This window comes from Heterocephalus glaber, unplaced genomic scaffold (genome assembly GCF_053883595.1).
Source record: "Heterocephalus glaber isolate CG9 unplaced genomic scaffold, H.glaber_assembly_v1.0 deba00001454, whole genome shotgun sequence".
Taxonomy (NCBI): Eukaryota; Metazoa; Chordata; class Mammalia; order Rodentia; family Bathyergidae; genus Heterocephalus; species Heterocephalus glaber.
This window is the reverse complement of record NW_028258303.1, coordinates 14,743,529-14,765,869: the sequence shown is the minus strand read 5'-3', so window position 1 is coordinate 14,765,869 and position 22,341 is coordinate 14,743,529. Positions and strand designations below refer to the sequence as shown.

Sequence of the window (22,341 nt, the reverse complement as noted above, 5' to 3'; positions counted from 1 at the left end):
GCTGACAGCCCTTGAAACAAAAGCACCAAAGTCTTCTGATATGGTATCCATTAAATCATTCAGATAAAGCATCGTCATAACTCTTCCTCATATATTCTTTTCAAGAAAAACTTAAAAAACAAGGTCTTTTACTTTCTGATATGCTGCGAAATATACACATTATGATCACATGGCCAATATATATATAAATGATCAATGCCAAAAAAATTAAGATAGAATATGTAAGCAAGGTGACACATTTTTTGAAGCCAAACAGATTTCTGAAATGCTACACAAATTTATTTGCACTTCAATCCCTTGATCTCAATGGGTATCACATAAGGCAGTTTTTTAGAAAATACTTTTTTCCCAATGATTATGGAATAATTTTACAATGGGATAAAACATAAACTGCAAATCTATTGTAAACACAAATGTATGAAGATGAAACACAATCTTTTCATTATGGTCTTAATTCTAAAACTCTTCACTGCTGCCTTTCACTTTCCCATGATCCTTTCTTATCAGAAGAAGCAATAAAAATTATATAACAAAATCATCAGATGTAAAACTATGTTAACAAATTCATTTTTATCCACTTCATTTTTTTTTCCTTGAGGAAAATGAGGTCAAAGGATCACAATGCCAGTCAAAGGTAGAACTGGGATGAGCAGCTGAACTGACTAGAGTCCCACCTTCCCTTGCAACCCCCTGCACTAGGAGTTGCCTCCAAAAAGGCACCTTCAGACAGAAAGCATTAAAATAGGCAAAACAGCAACAACAATCATTTCTATTTTAAAACAATACCCACTGCAAAATGTATCTCTACAGACTACACAGTATCCCCAAACTATGCCTTAATGTTACCGGCATTCTACAAGCCTAGGATAAACCGAAATTCGCAAAACAAAGTCTCTTTATGGGAAAGGCCCTACAGCTACTTCCCTGCAGAGATCTTTGAAAATCTTAGCAGACATGTGCTGACTGATCTCATCCACATAGACAGAAAATCCCCAAATTAACTAAGTGCCCAACTATTTAAAATAGCTCAGTTGGGCCAGGGATTTAAGTGGTTCTGCTGCCTGCCTCGCAAGGGCAAGGTCCCGAGTTCCATCCCCTGTATCAAAAAAAAAAAAAAAAAAAAGCTCAGTCATGGGCCGAGGATTTAGCTCAGTGGTTCCAGTGCCTGCCTTGCAAGCACAAGGTCGCAAGTTTGGTCTCCACTACCAAAAAAAAAAACTTAAAATAACTCAGTCATTAACCAGTCAACCTCCCAACTTAATTCCCTAAAAATAGCAGGCTTGTGGGTAATTGAATGGTTCAGCAAATTCAAGCCAAAAAGTTAAAAATTTACAATATGGAGATACCTCACTAGGACTGGAAGTCCCATTTGACCCAGCTATTCCTCTACGGGGTATCTTCCCAAAAGAATTAAAAGTATCATACCACAGTGATACATACGCACCTGTGTTTATAGCAGCACAGCTTGTAATAGCTAAAACTTGAAAACAGCCCAATTGCCCATCAACTGGAGACTGCATAAAGAAGATGTGTTTTATTTCAACAAAATGGAGTACTACTCAGCCATAAAGAATGAAAAACTGGAGACATTTGTAGCTAAGTGGATGTACACTGCAGCTATACTCTTCAGTGAAATAAATAGGACACATGTGTAAATACTGAATAGTTTCTCTGGTGTGAAAAACTAAAAGTGTAAATAAGAATCAAAATGTATAACTGATATCGTGAAATAGGAAGAAAATGTTTAAAGGAATAGGAGAAGTGGGAGGGGTAGGGGAAAGGAAAGAAGGGAAAAGAAAAAATATGAGAAAACGAAAAATATGGAAACAAAGTCTTTGTAAATAGGGAAGGATGGAGGGGGTGAAGGGAGGGCAGGGAAAGGGAAAAAAATAAGAACCAAGATACATCATGTAAAGGTACAAGATCCTAATGATGAATGTAACTGTATTGTATATCTAAAATGCACCAATAAACTAAATGGAAAAAAAATTAAAAATTAAAAAATATTTTAAAACATGATAAAATAAAGTCCTAATCCCATGGAAATAACACTTCACGTTCAGATATCTTGTAAAAAATTATAGCAACTTTGAAATCACTGTGCAAAACTTAATTTTGGAATTCCAAGTCAAGGCTTTTATCATTTTGAGAGCTATCAAATATATGCTAATAAAGATAGATGATCTACTTCAAGTTTTCACAAGAAATAGGTAGAAAATGGAGAAAGAAAGCCAAAATATTAGAAAGATTTGTAAAGAGCATTACAGAAGACCCAGAATCAATGTGAGGCATCAATCCTACCTTCTTATATGTTACCAAATATTAACAACATCAAGAAACATTTCCATTTTTCCCTCCTGCAAACTTCAAGATGGAAGATGCTAATAAATATTTTTTTTATTTTTAAAATAAACAAAGACATCTGCTTAGCATAAGACTGTCAGTATTCACCATAACAGCTGACCACAAGTAAAAGCAAAGAAATGTTATATTGTGCACCTCAATACCTTTATTGGAGATAAATGCTTAACTTCCATTAAGATTTCTGAAATACTGGAAATTGGGAATAATGGTTTCAGTGTTAATAATAGCTTGCTCTTGAATAAAGCTGCCATCTATAGAGAAAGTACCTCAATGGACAATGGAAATTACATACTAGGAGCTATCCCACCTATAATAACATAACCCAAAAGGAAAGCATGAGTAAATAATATTCTGTGTGGAGTCTTCCGTAAACTACTTTCATTTTATTTGAAAGGATATGCTACCATGAAAGTCAAACTTCTATATAACTGAGCTGGGGATTTAGCTCAGTGGTTCCGCCGCCTGTCTTGCACTTAAGTGCAAGGTCCCAAGTTCGATTCCTGGTACCAAAAAGAAAAAATTGTATATAGCTGATACATGAAAACTACATATGGCTCAGTTATCATATAATTGTCTAATGAAAAGTTTAGATTTTCTATAAACATGTGATACCTACTCAAGATAATGTAATACTTAATCTAAAAGCAAGTTACTATGATTTCAGAATCAGATTTCACTGCAAGCTTATAACCAGATTTGAATCTAAGTTCACCAATTTGGCATGCACTACTATTAGGTTCTGTCACACATTTCCTTCTTTAATCCTTATATACTAACTTCATGCTTCAAAAGACAAACATTGTTTCCTAAGACTTTAATTCAACAACAACAAAAAATTAATTAGTAGATATGTACTACAGGACAGGAACCACGGCTACAGAAGTAATACAGAACCAACTACTAGTTCTGGCCCTCAGAAAGCTCTCTGCACAAAAGAGCTGTCAAAATCAATGGCTGAATGTAAAATAATTTCACAACTGCATGTAATACTACTTTTCTTTTTTACCTCATCTACCTACGTAGTATAAAGAAAATATAACACCAATAGAATAAAATGACAAGGGGATACCACCCAGATTATTCTTTCTTTACTGTTTCAAGAAGGCTAACAGAAATGACACTTTGCCTTGGCTGCTGTTTATTTTCACCAAAATTGGAAAACTCAGGGCACCCTGGTCTACTAAATAGAAGACTTCTGATGGTCCAGTAGATTCTGATGGTATTTTTCATTTTAAAAATTAGGTCTAAATTCTATTGAAGAACATCATATGGTTAAAAAATGTTTTGTTTTTTAAGACAAATACCATTTCCTTTGAGAAGTATTTGAATACAAACCAATTAAAAGAGTGTTTCTACCCTCAGCAAGTTTACTGTCTACTAGGGGAGGTGAGAGAAGAATACTAATTAACTTAGTGTTTCTAAGTGCTTACATAATTATATATCAAGACAAAAGATTAAATGCTATAAGAGGGGGAAGAGCAAATAGCTACAAGTGTTCTCAGAAAGGAGGAAGTGATTATTACAAGTAGTTAGGGAGCAGATTACTCAGGCAAAAGCAGAGTAATAGACAAGTACAAGATACAGTTACAAAATAACCGGGAATAAAGCACAGAGTCTAGTGCAGTAAGTATTCACCTACTAAGTAACTAGGGGTAAAATTTAACAGGTAAGTTAAGGGCTAACCATGCATTAACGTGAATGCCAGTTCAAAAAAAATTGATCAAGATGACTTTCCAATAACACAAGTGTTCACTACCTCCCCTTTTCGAAATAGATTCAAATTTCCAAACATCATATTCTCACAACACTCTGGTACTTCTTTCTTTCTTGGTCTTCCAGCCCTGCTTTAAATGAACATTACTGCTTGAAACCAATGCTCTACAGGAGTCCTACAGTGAACACCTTATTCTGCACTGCTTCCCTACATTCATCCTCTCCTTAGGCTTTAAATAATATCCAGATGCTCATTAATTGAGTCCAAACTCTAAGCCCAAAATTCCACTGCTAAACTTAAGGCCATATGCTCAACTTCCCACTTGACATTTCCTTCCCAACTGGTATGTCTGAACCACTGGGCTCCCAACACTTTTCCCTAAATCTGATCATTATTTATCTTACTAAGTGATACTTTCATCCAAGAGTTGCATAAGCAAGTCATTCTTGACACTTCCTACTACACAGTCCTTGTCCAATCCACCACAAGACCTTCACAAGCATGCATTATAACATTTCATCTCCATTCCTACTGTCATCACTTTACCACCTAATTTGTAAACCTCTCTATTTTATACTCAGCAAGCATGATTGTATAAAAATATAAATCAGAACATGTCACTGCCCCAAGTCTTTCCATATCTTACCACTGCATTTCAGATAAAACTTGAATTCCTCAACATGGTACACAAAGCTCCAGAATACTGAGCTACTTGTATAGAACTCAGTCGTAAAATCCTGCCCCAATTACTGATGGGACCAATTAACCCCATGCCCAGATCAACTAGGTCTTACCCCATCCTTTTCACAGTACCATATCTTAACCAGTCCCCATAACCTCATGTCTGTATTATCCCAACAAATTGTCACTGGTCTCCTAGTCTTGACATTCCCTGTTAAAGTCTATTTCATGTAAAGAACACTTTTTAAAACGTCCCCTCATCAAGAACTTCTTCCAATCATCGATATGAAATTCCTTAGATTAGCACCAAAGGTTTTCTTATGGTGATGCATATGAACAACAGCCAGTCCTACTGTTTTAATAAAAATCTGAAAGCTGTTGGGCCAAATGACTGTAATCCCACCTACTTCCCAGGATGAGGCAAAAAGATTGAAAGTTCAAAGCCAGCTTAGACAACCTGGCAAGACTTTGTCTCAAAAAATAATGTAGCTCTGTGGGAGAGCACCCCTAAGTTCAGTCAGCAGTATTGAAAGAAAAAGAAAAGAAACCTTAAAGATTACAAGGAATTATATTTGCTTGACTATTTGATACTGTTTCAAGCAAAAACTGACTTACATCTCTACCTCACTCCTAGAGCCAAAGAGATGGAATTTGCTTAACTTAGCCTCCTGAAACCAAACCAATTGAGAAGAAAACATGAAAATGTTTCAGGATGGTATCAGTTCTGCAATTGAAACTAAAAAAACAAAAGTTGTCAGTATTTTCAAACATAAAGTAGAAATGCCTGACTAAAAGGACAATATGATACAAAGTATGTATTTCAGAAAGGAAACTACTCCAACAGTTTAATTATTCAAAATAAGTTTACCCAGGAAAATGTTTTTTAAAAGTAACAAGTTGCGGCAGTGGTTCTGCCTGCCTTTCAAGCCACAGGGTCCTAAATTTGATGCTCGGTACCACAAAAAAAAAAAGTAACCATAGTTGATCCTCACTATTTGGAGATTTCTTACTTGCAAATCTGCCTATCTAAATAAAATTTATTTAAATTCGCCAAACCATCATTCATGGCACTTTCATGGCCCCCTGCAGATATGCACAAAAGTGAAGAACATTGGTCTCCTGACTTGCATGTTCTTATTTTAGCTCTCATATTGGGTCCTTTTCATAATCAGTTTAGTGCTGTTTTTCTCATTTTTGTGCATTTTATTGGTGATTTCACTGTATAAAACAGCCCCCAAACACAGTGCTGAAGTCCTCTTTACCGTTCCTTAGTCCAAGTCTTTGCTATTCCTTACAGAGAAAATACATATTAGATAATGTTCATTTAGGTATGAGTTATAGTGTTACAGGCCATAATTTCAATATTAATGATTCAATAATATATCTTAAAGTGTCATTAAATAGAAACACACATAAAACTAAATTGTATATCAATCAGTTCACAAAAATGTTGTGAACAACCCCTTCCAGGAACCTAACCTGTCATTTCCCCTAAAAGCAATGATTCCATATTCACTAACTCAGTGTTTATGGTGACTTGAAACATAAGTGATTATACAGAGACAGATTAAGACAGATAGGAACTGATTTATTGAAAAGACACTGGAGCAATTATTATAAGATTCCTATGTCTGCAGTATCCTGACAAAAACATCTCAGGGAACATCATCAACTAAGTCCCGCCCTACATATTGACCCAAAGCAAAAAATGCAAAATATACTGTTTGTTTTTTGGTCTGTCTGAGCTTCTAGTATATTTTCCATTCAATGTTACACCTCTCCCCATATTTAGGTTCTCTAATCCTTTTGTCCAAAAGCACCTGTCCCAACTGACAGACAAACCTGTCAATTAACTGATTTCATCACACTAAACGTGAATCAGCCTTGCACTTGCCATTTTGTGTAGCTTGCACATTAAAGGGAGAGGGGATATTAAGCATTTGAAGTAAAAACAAACCCATTAGGACCAAAAAGTAAACTGAATATAGATAATTTCAGTTGTATGTGCTAGAGAGAAGAAATGCACAAAGGAACAAAGCACAGGCCTTGGCTCTCTTCTAGGAAAAACATAAAGCTTGGTCCCAGGAGTTAAGAAGTTCCATTTTTCAAAAGTTCTCTTTAATTTTTTCCTTCTCTGAGCACACTTGATCACTCCTTTTTTAAAAAAAAAAAAAAAAAAAGGCAGATTTATGGCAAAAGTCAGTGGAACACCCTAAAAGTGACATGAGTATTTGAAAAGTTTTTGTCTTTATGGTTTAATGAGGATTCTCCTTTTGAAATCCATCTTTGTTTTTATTCTTCAAAATTACATATTTTTTAACTGAAAATGGGACAGGACATTTTTAGAGCAGTGATAAAAGTTACAGATTCATAATCTAGTGTGCAAAATGTCAATATTTTCTCTGTACTAAAAAAAATATTAGCCAGGATTTAGTAAGGATATGAGTGTAACACTACGCAAGCTACATTTCAAATAAATACTAAAACAACTCAAAAATGGAGTTCACAGTCATATGTTCTTAAAAACCACACTGCAATTCAAACCAACACCTGGGAAGATATGTAATAAAGAGCTGAGAAATTTTACAGCATAGTCCATCTATTAAAACCAGTCTATCAAAACCAATAGCCATACGCTCATTATTTTGAGAAGCTAAGGCTACTCCTCTCACCTGTTCCAAGATTCAGCGAGGCTTATTATTATGGGCAATGGCTTACCAAAAAAGGACATCCACTCCAGAATGACTACAGATTTATTTCTCTTTAGAATATTTTATTGACAAATTCTTTATTGACAAATTCTTCTCTTGCACCAATTTACTAGTGTTTACTGCATTTCAAAAAATATATATGGACTCTCAGTCTTGTTTTCAAACCACATCAATGTCTAACTCCAGTAAGAGAACTAAAACTACTCTCTTTTATTTATATTCTCTTAACCTTATAACTTAAAAGGATCATAAATCAACAGGGATTATTTCTTATTAATTTTTAAAGTATTTATAATACTTCACAATTGAAAGTTCAAAGGTCAGTGAGGCACGAAATAAAGAGAAGTATTTTCTATAAACCAATTACACAAGAAACACAAAACCAAAGTCTAGCATCTTTTTCAATAACATGGAATAAACTTTTTTTGCAACTAGACTTTTACCTTTCGTCTTAACCAGTTACAAGATAATGCAGGATCCATCACAATACCTTGCAAGTGAAAGTTACCGACTTATTAACACCTTTTAAAGAGTACACAGCACCAAAGAAACACACTGGGAGAACATGACTAGTAAGTGCTTTGTCCAACAAAGATTCTAAATAACAAAGACAAATGGGCTTTAAGTTTACCTGCCCGCCAAAGCAACCTATTAACCGAATTTGGGCCAAAGTATCAACACGCACACGCACACTCGCTATACAGATGTTTTTAAACTGATGACTGAGCAGAAGCAAACGGGAGACACCAGGGCTGCAGGGTCTTCATGAAGAGGCCAACTCAATTCACCCGTCTGAGCCACCGCTGGCAAAGCCTAGCCTCGACCCTGCCTCGATCGGACGCTCCCGTGAGTCACAGTCTCTATCAAGACACCCATCACTAGCTAAAACGTTTTCTATTTACTTCCTCGCGCAGAACAGAAGGAAATGAGCTCGAGTCATCCTAAGAGAGCCGGCTGGAGAGCGAAAGCCTGAGCTCCCTCCTTTCAAGCCCCGCAGAAAGGGAAGGTGAGTCGCGAGCGCGGGGACCAGAGCCCGCCACGCCCCCGCCGCCCCGCGCCTCACCTTCTGCCAGTGACTCCTCCAGGGTGACCTGGTAGCGGCCGACCGCGAACACCCGGACCCCGAAGGACGAGCTGCCGCCGCCGCCGCCAATCCCCGCCCCGCCGGCCCCAGCGCCCGCCGCGCCGCTGCCACCGCCCTCGGACTTGGGCATCCGCGAGAACTTCTTCATGGTCCCGCGGGCGAGCTGGGGACGCGGGGAGCGCGCGTCCCGGCTCGGCGTCCGCGAGGCGTGGCCGCCCTTGCCCTTCGCCGCCTGCGCGAGCGCCTCTGAGTGCCGCGGCCGCCGCGCAAGGCCGAGCCCAGCCCAGCCTCACATACCGCCTCCCGCTACCTCGTCCGCTCGCTGCCGCGCCGCAGCTGCCGGCCCAGGGCGGGGGGGAGGCGGGGAGGCGGGGAGGCGGGAAGGGGCGGGCCCGGGGCGGGCCCAGGGCGGGGGCGAACTCGGCACCTCCCACAGCGCCCCGCCGCCTCTGGGAACCCCCCGGAGGACCAAGCGCGGCGCCAGGTCGGGCCGCGCGGACTCCACACCCTCAGAGCCGCAGCCAGTCCGCACCGTTCGCCACTCGCGGCTGTTGGCAGCGCAGCGCTGCTGCCAGCCGCTTCCGAGCCCAGGCGCCCCGCGCAGGCGCCGCTGCCAGCGGAAGTGACGCTTCCGGCCTTGTCACGTGGGGAGGCGCGGGTCCAGCCCGGGTGGGGTTTAGGATCGCGGGGTTCGGGTCCTGGAGCGCTTCTCGCCGCCGGGAGTGACTGCTGTTCTGTAGTGCCCAGCCCCGGGCAGGGAGATGGCCCGGGACCGGTTTCCGCTCTGGCCAAGCGGCCAGCCCGTCCCCTCGGCTGGGAGCCAGAGTGTCAAAGTGCGGCGGCAACTTTGCCGGTCTGAGGAACTTCTCGTTGCAGTCCCCGGCGGTTCCCCAGCCCTGAGCCTCCGAACCTTCCCTCCGCCCGCACACCCGAGCGGCGCGAGTGCGGCGGCTACCCGGCGTGGCGACTCCTGTGCCAGGGAGCGGGTGCGGCTTTTTAAATCTTTAGGACTTTAGTGGAGCGCGCTGCTCGACTCCCCGGGGCTTCGCGAACTGGCCACCGCCTCGGCTGGGAGTCGGCGGACTCGCCCAAGGTCACCCATCCGGCGCGCGGTGGCCAGGGCCGGCGCATGATTCTTCGTTCCGTCTTTTTGGCCATTCTGGAAAAAGTAGGTTAGGGTCAGCTCGCTGAAGACAAATTTAGGACTGTTTATGGAAGCAAAAGCAGCCGTTGGTGCCCCTTCATCCTTTAACGAAAAGATTTGTTTAAAAAAAAAAAAAAAAAGAGGGCCCAGCTGCATCAATTTACTAAACCGCAGATGTGTCTTTCCCATAGGAGGAGGCAGGCAAAATAAATACGGGTAGAGGAGTTGGGAGTGGTGGGAAGGACAAATTGTAGAGCCTGGGGTGCAGTGCTCTAACCTACTTTTCCACAAAGGAAAGCAGGCCCACTGTGCCCACCGGGTCCAAGTTCTTGAAAAAGACCAAACTCTTGAATTCTTTTTTTCCTAATGTGGCTTTTCCCAGTTTTTTTAGAAATATAAAATAAATAATGTCTAGTACTCTAGGGTACACTTTCTGTTAAAATAGCTTAATGTAGTTCTGTCTCCACCCCCATTTCTTCAACGTTTTAATGAGATACAGGGAGAATCGTTTGAAAATGTGCTTTTCCAAAAGACTTTAAGCTTAAAATCTTTCATTCTTTCTTCTCTGCTATTTGAAGAGAAGCTATTTCTGTCAACGCTAAAACAGTGCTCCAGATTTAGGCATTTCTGCTGTGTAACCCACTAAACTAAAATTCTTTATCCAGAGACCTGACCTTTAAAGCACATTCCAGCTCAATGGAAGTCAGATTATATGTCAGATGATTGATGGGATGTGGCAGTTGGGGATTTCCATTTAGAAATAACGTGACCATTTTCCTTATTGTGGGGATTCACTGTGGAGTCTCATTCCTATGTTATATTTTTCAAGCAAGATAATGGAGAAATGTCATTCCGTGCAATTCAAAACTGCACAAAGTTTCAGCCTAACAAAACTGCATCTGATCACAATACAAGAATAAAATCCGTAATGCATTGTGAGTCAATGTACTACCACAACTGTTTTAAGGAAAATCACTTCCTTGACTCCACATAACCTGTCTTCTGATTTTGAAGCTAAAGGCCCCCACTGAACAACTATAGATGAAACCAACCAATGTGTTTTATGATTTGTCACTGAACATGTAATGAAATTTGAATATCCTCACAGAAAGGTAACTGCACAATATTCTTTAACGGGCAATAACATTATACTAGTTAAGAATGCAAAGTCATTATATTAGTAACAAGAATGCCAAATATTTACCAACACTTTTACTATCAAACAGTGTTGATATCTACTGTCAGATGTCTACAGGCAGAGATTGTATCCTCCTAGTATGTTGGTGAGTTTGGAATGAATAACCCTTAAACCAATCTGTAGGCACAAATTGAGACCTGAGAACAGATTGTAATCAGTAGGAAAAACATGCTGAGAATTCTAGGCTTTCAGATTTTTTTCAGAAAATACTATAGGCATATGTTAATTTATTGATCTCACACATAAAATTTCTTGGTTAAAATAGCTGGGCACAGTGTCACCCACCTGTAATTATGGCTACTTGGAAGGCTGATGCAGGAGGATCACAAATTCCAAGCTGGCCTGGGCAACAGAGACTGTGTCTCAAAAATAAATGAAATAAATTAAGTATTCTTTTAATAACTTTTATTTTACTGAATCATGGAGTTCTTTTATTATTATTATTATTCAGTATTGTTATTGAGCTGAAGGGACAGGCATATATGCCTGTAAGTGTCAGCTATTCAGGAGGCTGAGGCAGGAGGTTCACTTGAGCCCAGGAATTTGGGGCCAGCAGCTTAGTGAGACCCCTATCTCTTTAAAAATGTCACTTAAACTAGAATTGGTGGCAAATGCCTGTAATCCCAGCACTCAGAAGGCTGAGGCAGGAGGATCGCTGAGAGTTCAAGACCAGCCTGGGCTATATACCTAGTGAGCTCAAGGCCAGCCTGAACTACATAGCAAGACACTGTATCAAAACCAAAAAAAAAAAAAAAAGGGCATTTAAGATTTTGAAATATATGTATGTGTCACATATATTATTCTTCAGTAAAACCTGTAACGTACTAGTCTATAGAACAAACTTAAATGCTCTCTTTTGATCTGAAAGAGATAGAAATACAAAAGTCAAATCCTAAGCCCCAAAACAAACCTGTATATCAACATGTATTTCCTATTTAGTGTTAGATTTTTAAGTTTATGTTTATGACTTACAAAGGTTCTATCCATTTTTGTCCTACAACTTTGATGTGTCACCATAATAGCACACTTATTTACAATAAGTGAATTTTTTTTTCTAATATTTATGGGAGGGTGGAGTTTTCCTGGTCTTCCTTAGCATATAGTGTAAAGATTACTTAATCCAGTTCCATCACAGGACATTTACTCCAGGTGTACTAATCACCATGGTTTGAATTTGAAGGCGAAAAGGCCAGGCCAATGGTGTGGGAGGCTAAGGGAGGAAAATCGCTGCAGTCCATGTGTCAAAGCTAGCCTGAATAAAACAGAGACACCTCTTTAAAAAAATAAAAGCAGCCAAAAAAAAAAAAAGTGTTTGGGTGTCATGGTTCTGAATCAGAAATTTTGGTGAATATAAAGATATAGCTTCATTGTTGATGCTGAAAAAGTAAATGTTTCAAAAGGCCCATATCTAGGAAAATCCTCAGCATGTGTGTGGGTCTTCATGGAGAGAGCAGCCTTGGGCATTGCAGTGGTGAAGTACCCACTGTTTCTCTCAGTTACAGTCCAGATTTCAAGTGCTTAATTCTACCTTTCTGTTGTTGTTGGCTGAGCAATTTTCTCCAAATGCCCACATCCCATTCTCTGCATGTTCTTTTCCCACCTCCTAGTAATGATGGCCAGAGGTGAACCAACTGAGTAGCTGAATCTTTCAGGGCGCTCTTTCAGTTTTGGTTTGATACTTCCACATTGGAAGATCATTCTGATCATCAGAAATGATGGGGAGATTGTTAACTGTGTAAAAATCCAAGGCCATGACCAATTTGCCAGTTTATTATAGAGCTATAACTAAGGAAGAGCCATATGGAAGAGAGCCGTAGGGCAAGGCATGGGGCTGAGGGCATGCCTGGAGCTTCCATGCTCTGTCTGGGCACACCGCTCTGCTAGCACTTCACCTTGTTCACCAACCCAGAATCTATGTCTTTTAGTTTTGCACTCATTGTTATACCATGGCTTTGGAAAAACACTTAATTTGACTTACTGGTGGAAAATGGAATCTGTGGAAAAAATGTGAACATGACATAGATTCTGACCATCTTCAGCACTGGCATTGAGGCAACTTTCATTCAAAATACAGAGAGTAGTTTAATAAAGGGAAAAGAAATTAAAATTATATCTCAGTTTTTTACAGATATCTCAATCTTTCAAATGCTTGAAGCTGTACTGGCATAAAAATAGTTGGAAAATAGCCACCAGAGAGACTTTTAAAAAAATAGATTGCTTCACTTTGTGTGGTTTCACATTACACTACTCTGATAAAGCCAACAGATCATTGTAGCTAACTAAGGGACTCTGAGAGTCTTTCTCAGGAAGGGTTTTGACCAAGAGGGAAGGAAGAATTGTTATTTTTGTCTTCTGTGGGAAAACTATAACCCTTCTTGTCACTGTGATCCTCATCTATTTTGTATCAGAGTTGCTCTCAAAGACAATATGTGGTGTATGAAAGGCGACAAAGGATCAAACAAAATGTGCCTATCCCAAAAGGTTTGTTCCATTGCTGCAATTGCCCTTATAAGTCATCTCTGTCAATACTTGAGGAATCATTTTTTCTCAGAAGTCACTATTTTCCTTTGGTGGTACGCCTTCTATCACTATTTTTATTATTAATAATAATTACTTTTCCTGCCTAACATTATTACTTCATACTTCATATCTTTGCTTTTCAAAAGATTCTAAAATCTAAAATTCTAAATTTTTTTTTTCCTCAGGAGGATCACAAGTTTGAGGCTGGTCTGGACAAATAACAAGACACTGTCTCAAAAAATAAAAATGGCTGGGGATGCTGCTCAGTGCTAAGGCCCTGGGTTCCATTCCTAGTACCACAGAATGGGAGGGAGAAAAGAATATATCCATGTATATATGTACTCCTTTTCAAAAATCAATCTGATAGTAAAATTTAAAAGACAAAAATGCTCACATTTTTTTTCATTCTTTGCAGTACGGGAGATTGAACCCTTTACACTAAGCTACATACCTACCCCGTCACCCTCCCCTTCCCTCCCCTCTTCTTCCTTCCTTCCTTCCTTCCTTTCTTTCTGAGATAGGGTCTCCCTAAGTTGCCCAGACTGGGCTCAAACTTGGTCCTCCTGCCTCAGTCTCTCCGAGTGCTGGCCCACAAATACTCTTAATAGGAAAAATGATTCATTTGACATGAAATACATTTCTGTGATAGAATTTTTCCTACAAATTGACCATCCCTTTAAGAGGTAGGCAGCTTCACCACTAAGAGAGGCACTTTGACTCCAGCTGAATGGGGTAGGTGGGGGTGGTAGGAGAGATTTTGCTGCTAGGTATTTAGCACCTTGTCCTTATACTTCATGACAGGGATAACTTCCTGCCTAGAGAAGTATTTGTCCTAGAGTGAGATTGCAATCGTGTGTTCCTGCCCTCATTTTTCTTGCTAACCTTTTGTTTCCTTCCTGTGGCCAAGCTAATACCTTACTCCCTGTTACATTTCTACACAACTTTAACAAGAGTGTAAAATTACAACTAATTCTTGTTTGGAATTTGTTAAATGCCAGTGCTATTCTAAAGTCTTTCATATATTAACTCAAGAATTCTTCATGATAACCCTATAAGATAGAATTTTTATTACTTCTCCTTGAAGATAAGAATATTGATATACAGAGCGATTATGTCATATGCCTAGGGTCTGATGACTTGTAACAAGGCTTAAAATTAGGTAGCATAGCTTTAAGACTTATGCTCTTGACCAAAAAACTTTACAGACTCTTTGAAAACATGCAATAAATAACATGATGGCTACAGTCTGCAGTGATAATGTACCTTCCTGTGTTGTCTAGCCACTCACCCACAAGTGGGTTGCCACAGCTCAGGGAATCCTACTGTAATGTGATTGTGTTTAATTTGTTTGTTTGTTTGTTGTTTTGTTGTTTTATTTTTTGAGACATTGTCTCGCCATGTAGTTCAGACTGGCCTTGAACTCATTATGTAGCCCAGGCTGGCCTCAAATTCATGGTGATCCTCCTGCCTCCGCCTCCTGAGTGCTGGGATTACAGGTGTGCACCCTCACACCCGGTGATTATGTTTAATTTCTAATTAGCCAGATTTTTCTTAATTTAACAAATATTTATCACATATCTACTTTGGGTAAAGCACTATGGTCTGTGGGAGCAGCTCAAAAGGACTGAATAAGTTGAATAAGGTAAGTCAAGGCTTCTGAGTTTCCACTTGTGAAAGAAACACAAGTATGCACAGAACCATATAAAGAGATGGAGGCAGATGGAAGGAGAAATGGAATTGACTATAACCTCTGTACACAAAGAATGAGTTCCAAATCACCTTCTGGCAGTATTGTTGAAGTTGTGATCTTAGAAAGTTCTGGAGATGGAAAAGCACCACTTCTGGTTGGGAGCAAATGAGCAATTCCCATGGGAAATTTCTGAATTTTGAATTTTGTGCTGAATCTGTACACACCCATGACACATATACACATACAGAATCTATTTAATTTACTGGAGGGGACACAAGAAGGAAGGATTGGGGCTAAATTCATCTTTTCCCTCAGTCATTTATCAAAATTCTTGTTTTACACAGACTGCTGCCAACCGTAAGAGACTATTGAGAGCATGTGTACAATGTGTGTCGGTGTGTGAATCTATACAGTACTGTACCTATAAGATATGACAATCATGGAGGATCGGTGAGGGGGAGGTGGCCCAGTGGTATAGCATACAATAAGCATGAGTGAAGCCCTGGGTTCAATACTCAGAACCAAAAATATTTTTTAAATTATGGAATTTCAGAGGCATTATGGAGAAAAACTGGAAGAGAAGCATTTACTGAGCACGTAGTATGTCTGGGGCATTCTGCTTAGCATTCTGGATATGTCGCCTTTTTGATCTTCTAGTGAAGGATATGGGCATCGCCTCCACCTTCCAGCTCTCACTGCAGACGAATCCAAACCACTTTCATTCTGACCAGGCTGTTTCAGTCCCCAGTGCTCACTCACTCAGGTTAGAATGTCGTCTTTCTCACTCATTGGAATGACTGGTGACTAAGTGGAAGTCCAGGGCCAGCTCCCTGTGGAAGCTTTCCTGACCGCTGTCATCTGGCCACCCCGGGTTAGAATGGACTAGGTTCTCACCGGTAGCTCACACCACACTTTACAGACCTCCAGAACCCACTGCCTAATTACAAAGGTTTCCTCATGTGCCTCTCTTCCTCTACTGTATTGTCAGAGCTTTATTAAGGAAAGGAAGCACCCCATACTATTTCCTTAAAACCCAGTGCCAAGGAACAAGCTTGACATATGGGGGTGAGTGAATGAATGATGACGGAGCCAAAAATCTAGTAAGTGGTAGAACTGGGGGTGCTGAGACCAGGCTCCTATCTGAGACTCCAAGCTTGGCCTGTCTGCACCTGAGTTTTGGATATCTTTAAAACAGAAAAAATCTGTTTATTTTCAGTGGTGGTTTTGCTTTGTTTTTTGAAGTAGTCTGGGTATTAAATAATATAAAATAAATATCAATCATAGAGCTGGACACATAGTATGTAATTGAGAAACATCATAGGTTCCTTTATCTTTTTCTATATCACCTTGTTCAAAGCTATACTTGAAGAGAAAGAGCTAGGACTTCAGCTACTCTACTGTGCTACCCTTTCATCATTATTCATTCTTATTTTATATGAATTTTAGAATTTTAGCCTTATTACAGTTTGATTCTGTTTATCTGTTTGTTTTGGCTATACTGGGGATTGACTGCATAGTCTTTTTTTATTTTTCTCTTTTATTTTGAGACAGGCTCTTGTTAAGGTGCCCAGATTGGCCTCAAACTTGTGATCTGACTATTTTCCAAGTAGCTGAGAGTAACTAGCGAGACTAGCTAGTTTGAATCATAAGTGTTCCCCAAAAGCCATGTATTAAAGGATTGTTCACCAGCTTGTGTTGCTATTAGGAGGTGGTGCAACCTTAATAAAGTGGGGCCCAGTGGAAGGAAGTGAGGTTATGGGGGATGTGTCCTTGAAGGGGATCACCCCCTCCTCCTCACTCAGCTTCCTGGCTGCCCTGAGGTGAGTAACCTCCTCCACTAGGCATTCCCTGCCATAATGTTCTGCTTCACCACAGGCCCCAAAACAATAGAGCCACTGAAACTGAGCTAGAATAATTTTTCCTCCTCTAAGTTGATTTCACTCGGGTATTTTGTCACAGTGACAGAAAGGTAACACATCAGCATTTATCATGGGTTTTTTTCTATTTTGGTAGATTTTAAACTGCAATTGTAGTTTAGGACAATATAGACAGATTTGGGATAGGAAGAAGCCTGTAGCCTGTCTGAAAGTCTCTGGAGAGTAAGAACCATGGCCATTCCGTCTCTGTTTTCCTGTCCCCTGGTAAGTGTTTCATAAACCTTTGTGTAACTGAAGTTCACTTGTCATAGGAAATAATACTGGAGATGAAATATGAAATATTATATCTCCCAACCTGTTGACTGTATGATACACCAAGTTCTTGTTCTCTAGAGATTAAAGAACGAGTGCCAGGAACAATGGAGGTTAAGAGTAGGAAGATATTTATTGATAAGAAAGCTCCCGAGGGGTAGGAGGTATCCCTAGTGGGTAGCCTGGGGACCCCACTTTACAAAGAGTTTTATAGGGTGAAACCCACGTGGGTAAAATGTGGGCCACAGCCATGGACAGCCAATAAGTTACAAGTATAGTCACTTAGTAATGGTACTCTAGTTGGGAAATAAATCAGGTAACAAGCATGGATGAAAAGAACAAAGATTCTCCTAGGAAGTGGTGGGTCCAGAGGTCTCTGGTCAGCCACTGGGTTGGTTGATGTCTATCTAGACTTCATTAGGCCCAGTGTTTGTTCTTTGAAGAAGTATGTAGGTCAGGTCATCTTGTCTTTATCTTGAAGCCTGGTTTTCAGCCAATGTGTCTCCGGTCACCTCTGTGGTATGTTTCACCTTTGTCCTGACCCTCTCAAGGACCTATTCTACCTGATTGCCTATAATATTTCTACCTAACTCATCTGTCTATAATACATTCACCAACTTAAACCTGGACAGTCTGAGGAGAAAAATATGAAAGTAGCTGACACAAACTAAGAAATGGGAAACTGGTCAGAACTATAAGAAAGGAAGTTCTGATTCTGGTGTGAAAACATAAACAAAGGCGTAAAATCAGGACAGCCTGACCAAGAGATTATTATAACTAATATCATCAACAAAAATAAAAGATAAGAGAGGGCTAGGATACAGCTCAGTGGTAGAGCATTTGCCTAGCATGTGTAAGGCCTTCAGTTTGATCTCTACTACTGCAAAAAATGAAAGGGGTGGAGAGAAACTCTGAAACTTGAAGTAAATCTGAAAGAAAACCTGGGGATATATTGAAAACTTGGTCTCCATAGCTCAAAATCCACAAATCTGTTTTAGGAAACTGATTAACTTTTCACTGACTAAAATATCTCACCCTTTTGACCCCTTTTGTTCTTGCTTTTCCTGACCCTGAATAATATCTTTCCCTCTGGCATACATAGCATTTAAACTTACCTCCTCTGGGAATTTTTCCCTGTCTTCCAAGCTTAATATTACATCATTTCTCAGAATTACCATAGCATTTTTGTCTATATGCAAAGCCTGTCATATTATGTTCTTTAATTGGTCAGCATGCAGAAGTTTTAACTGTCAATCAAAATACACAGGGTATGGTTTTCATTTTTAAGAAATTCCATTGCATATAAATCCAAGACTAGACAATTACAGTGTTAAATATTTTATTAAATCGAAGTACTAGATAAAAATATATGCTTCTTTGAATTAACCTATTTTTTATTGTGTTGGTGATCAAATCCAGGACCTCATACATGCTAGGCAAGTGCTCTAGCACTGGGCATACCCTCAGCCCTTGAGTTAACATTTTGAAATTTTCTTTTTTTCTTTTTTGTACTTTGGATTCACAGGGAATAGCAAGGAACTAAATACAAATACTTAAAGGGGATCAAGTTACAATTGATCAAAGCCTAGATAAGTAAAGGTAAATTTGTACTGGTATTTAAAGATACAAAAGAAGTTCCTATTTTAGATCTTCCTCAAAAACAAACTTTATCAAGTGTAACTGAATATTTTTTAAAAGTGATTTTTGCCCAAGTCCCCATCAACAGAAACTGGATAAAGAAAACGTGGGTTTTTTTTTTTATAAAACGGAGTACTACTTACCCATAAAGAATGAGAAACTACAGACATTTATAGCTAAATGGATGCATATCAAGGCCATACTCTTAAGTGAAATACATAGGACACACATGTGTAAATACTGAATAGTTTCTCTAGTGTGAGAAACTGAAAGTGTAAATAAGAGTTCAAATGATTAAAACAAATAATTGATAATTTGAAATAGGAAGAAAAGGTCTGAAGGGGTAGGGGTGGTGGGAGGGGAAGGGGAAAGGAAAGAAGGGAAAGGAAAAATTATGAGAAAAGAAAAAAAATAGAAATGAAGTCTATGTAAATGGGGAGGGGTGGAGGGGGTGAAGGGTGCACAGGTAATGGGGAAAAAAATAAGAACCAAGATACATCATGTACAGGTACAAGCACCCAATGATAAGTGTAAATGTATTGCATACCTAAAATGTACCAATAAAAGAATTGAAGGAAAACACAAGTGATTTTTGTCATTTCTTTTTGTCCTGATGAAGATCAGATTCTATCGCAGTTCATATTTTAAGCTAAAATGGAAATTATATTCATGTTCTCACTTTTTATACTACTTACAAATTGCTTTTTGTTGAATTTCTTCAATTATATTTGCATGTGGCTCTAAAAATAATATTCAAAGTAATCACTTTTTAAAGGATAAGTATGCTTTTTTAAAAACTCTTAGTTTTTCACACTTCAACACTACACCTTGTTTCTGTTCTCTTTTTATCTGCTGACAGCAGTGGGCCTACTTACACAGATAGTAATATTTTTCTACTTACCATGACAACACCCGCCCTATGTTTACTGATAAACTAAGAGCATGTCAGAACATCCAGGGGATGCAAGGGGAATTTGCACTCCTGAGTAACTTTAATTTGGAAATGAAAAAAATTCTATAGCCAAAAGAAATTTATGTACTGTTAATGTTTTGTTAAAATTCGTCTCATTTTTTATGCAAATGAATAGTCTCCATTGAGTTCCTCTGTTGGATTAACTGTCTAGAGACTTTGTAGCCTACAAGCTTTGAACTCTCCAGACAGGTTCTGTAACTTAGTAGTAAAAGAATAGAAAACTTTGAACTTTTTTATAATAATGTAACAACAAATAGGTGATCAAAACTTTAAAATATTAAGTCAAACAAAAATGATCCCAAGTAATTTCATATAATTTTTATTTTTTGTTAAATTTATCACTTGTTTCAATAGCACTCATATACTCAAGAACAAAGAGTAACTTTAGTTAATTTGCCCTATGTAGCTAATTAATTAAATAGCCATTTATTGAAGACCTATATGCATATACAAACATACACAGCACTGAATTAGTCACAGTGGGAAAATAGGAGTAAGACACGATCATAATCTTTGTCATACATTGAACTCAGAAGTACACACATGATTTCTTGTGTTCACGTTTATCTTGTACTTTTTAAAACTTTTGTTCTGTTAACTTTTGCCTCTAAGCAACATATTCTCTTTTCCACTCATCACTCTTACCTTTGAAACTCATGATTCATGTACTAAGCTTTATATAATAATAATGATGGTGGCTCAAACTTGTAATCTCAAACTCTGGGAGGCTGAGGCAGAAGATCACAAATCGAGCTCAACCTGGGAGATTTAATGAGACTTTGTCTTAAAAAGAGGGGGGTAGCTAGGGATATTGCTCAGTGCAGAGATGCTGGGTTCAATCCCCAGTACTTCAAAAAACAAAAACAGAAACAAAAACAAAATGTGTCTCTTATAATGAGATTACTGACTGTGGTGGATTAACTAATGGTCAACTTGGTCCATTTGACCAGCTGAATTAGCATGGTCTGGGTGTGGAAGATCAACCTGAGGATTGTTGGCAGTGGCATAAAAAGAGAACTGGAGGGGAAGACCGGGCTGTTGATTTTCTAGAAGAAGCTTTGCTGCAGTTGGTTTTCCTGGTGTGAACTTGGCTGTTCTAGCTGAGAGGAGCTTGGGGCCTCACTGTCGCTGCGAATGGCTGCTATTCTCCAGGAGAGCTCTCATCTTCACCATGAGCATCATTTCCTGGCTCCAACGTAGATCCCTCAGCCTAGTGGCACAAATCCTTCACCCCACCGGCACAGGTTTTCTGGCTTCCACCATTGGCCTCTGGGCCTTCGGGGTGCAGATCCTCGATATGGACAAGCATGAGACATTGCCGTGGGCTGTAGGCCACTGGCTGGACTCATGGAGGACACTGCCTTGGACTCTAGCCCTTCAGGTGGACTTGTGTGGAACATTGCTGTGGGATCTAGGCCCTTGGCTGGATTCTTTGGATATCTAGTGTGTGGCTAATCTCTTGCACTCCTCTGCATTTGACTCTTTGGGCACTATTATAAAATAATCCTATAAATTATGTCTCCTATATTAAATCTATTGCCTTGCAAACCGTGACTACAACACTGACATTAGCAACTTAATTCCTTCTAACTGAATACAGCAATTCCCTGTACATCACTGATAAAACTAATTGAAAAATATAGTATATATGCATTTGGGATAAAATAAGTACTTCTAAGACAAACATGACTGTTTCTGTTTAATAGAAACGTTAAGAGTAAAAACACATTTCCTTATTTTAAAAATTCATTTTAAATTTTTCTTCTAGGAGCTGGGCAAGGTGGTGTATACCTATCGTCCTAGTTGCTTGGGAAGATGATGCAGAAGGATTGCTTGAGCCCAGGGGTTGGAGACCAGCCTAGGCAACATAGCAAGACCCCATCAAAACAAAAGAAAAAGAAGCAAAAAAGAAATCTTCATCAGAAGAATCCAAGGCAAGTGCAGTGGTGCCTACCTCTAATCCCAACCATGGCAGTAAGATCCTGAGTCCAAGGCCAGTCTGGGGCACCCAGTGAGTTCAAAGCTAGCACAGACTACTTATGAAGACCTTGTCTCAAAAAAACAAAAAAGAAAAAGAATTCATTGTTAGCAATTCTAGCAGAACGTTTATTAATATTTTGTGTTGTTACATCTCCATTCAAAAAAGTAATACTAATCACTAATTCAACCAATTCTATCTCCTGAATTACTAAAAATGTTTAAACACATCCCAGTTTATGCACTAATTATATTTTTAAATTCTAAAATCGATCATTCAAAAAGAAATAAGATGCAAAATTTAAATACTTGTTTAGGGAAAGTCTTCTATCATACCTATCCATTAGAATGTCTATAGAATGTATAATCAAAATCAGTTTCATAGCTACATTTTATTCAGTAGTCATGAGTATAGTAAATATTGTATATAATAGCACTTTCAAGGTAGTATGCTATTA

At 39.2% G+C, this 22,341-nt stretch overlaps 2 protein-coding genes across 3 annotated transcripts in view; one reads left to right on the top strand and one right to left on the bottom strand.

Moving 5' to 3' along the window:
* The window catches only part of Bmp2k (BMP2 inducible kinase), a 126,851-nt gene extending 117,743 nt beyond the window's left edge, over positions 1–9,108 (bottom strand). For both annotated transcript variants that reach the window (XM_004848007.4, XM_004848008.4), the window contains exon 1: positions 8,534–9,108. In XM_004848007.4, coding sequence (XP_004848064.1) covers positions 8,534–8,702 — 169 coding nt within the window. In that variant the 5' untranslated portion in view covers positions 8,703–9,108. The remainder of the gene's footprint in view (positions 1–8,533) is intronic.
* Positions 1–22,341, top strand: part of Paqr3 (progestin and adipoQ receptor family member 3) — a 183,184-nt gene that overhangs the window by 141,648 nt on the left and 19,195 nt on the right. The window contains exon 8 of the transcript XR_002396168.2: positions 21,675–21,840. The gene's annotated coding sequence lies outside the window, so the exon portion shown is untranslated. The remainder of the gene's footprint in view (positions 1–21,674; positions 21,841–22,341) is intronic.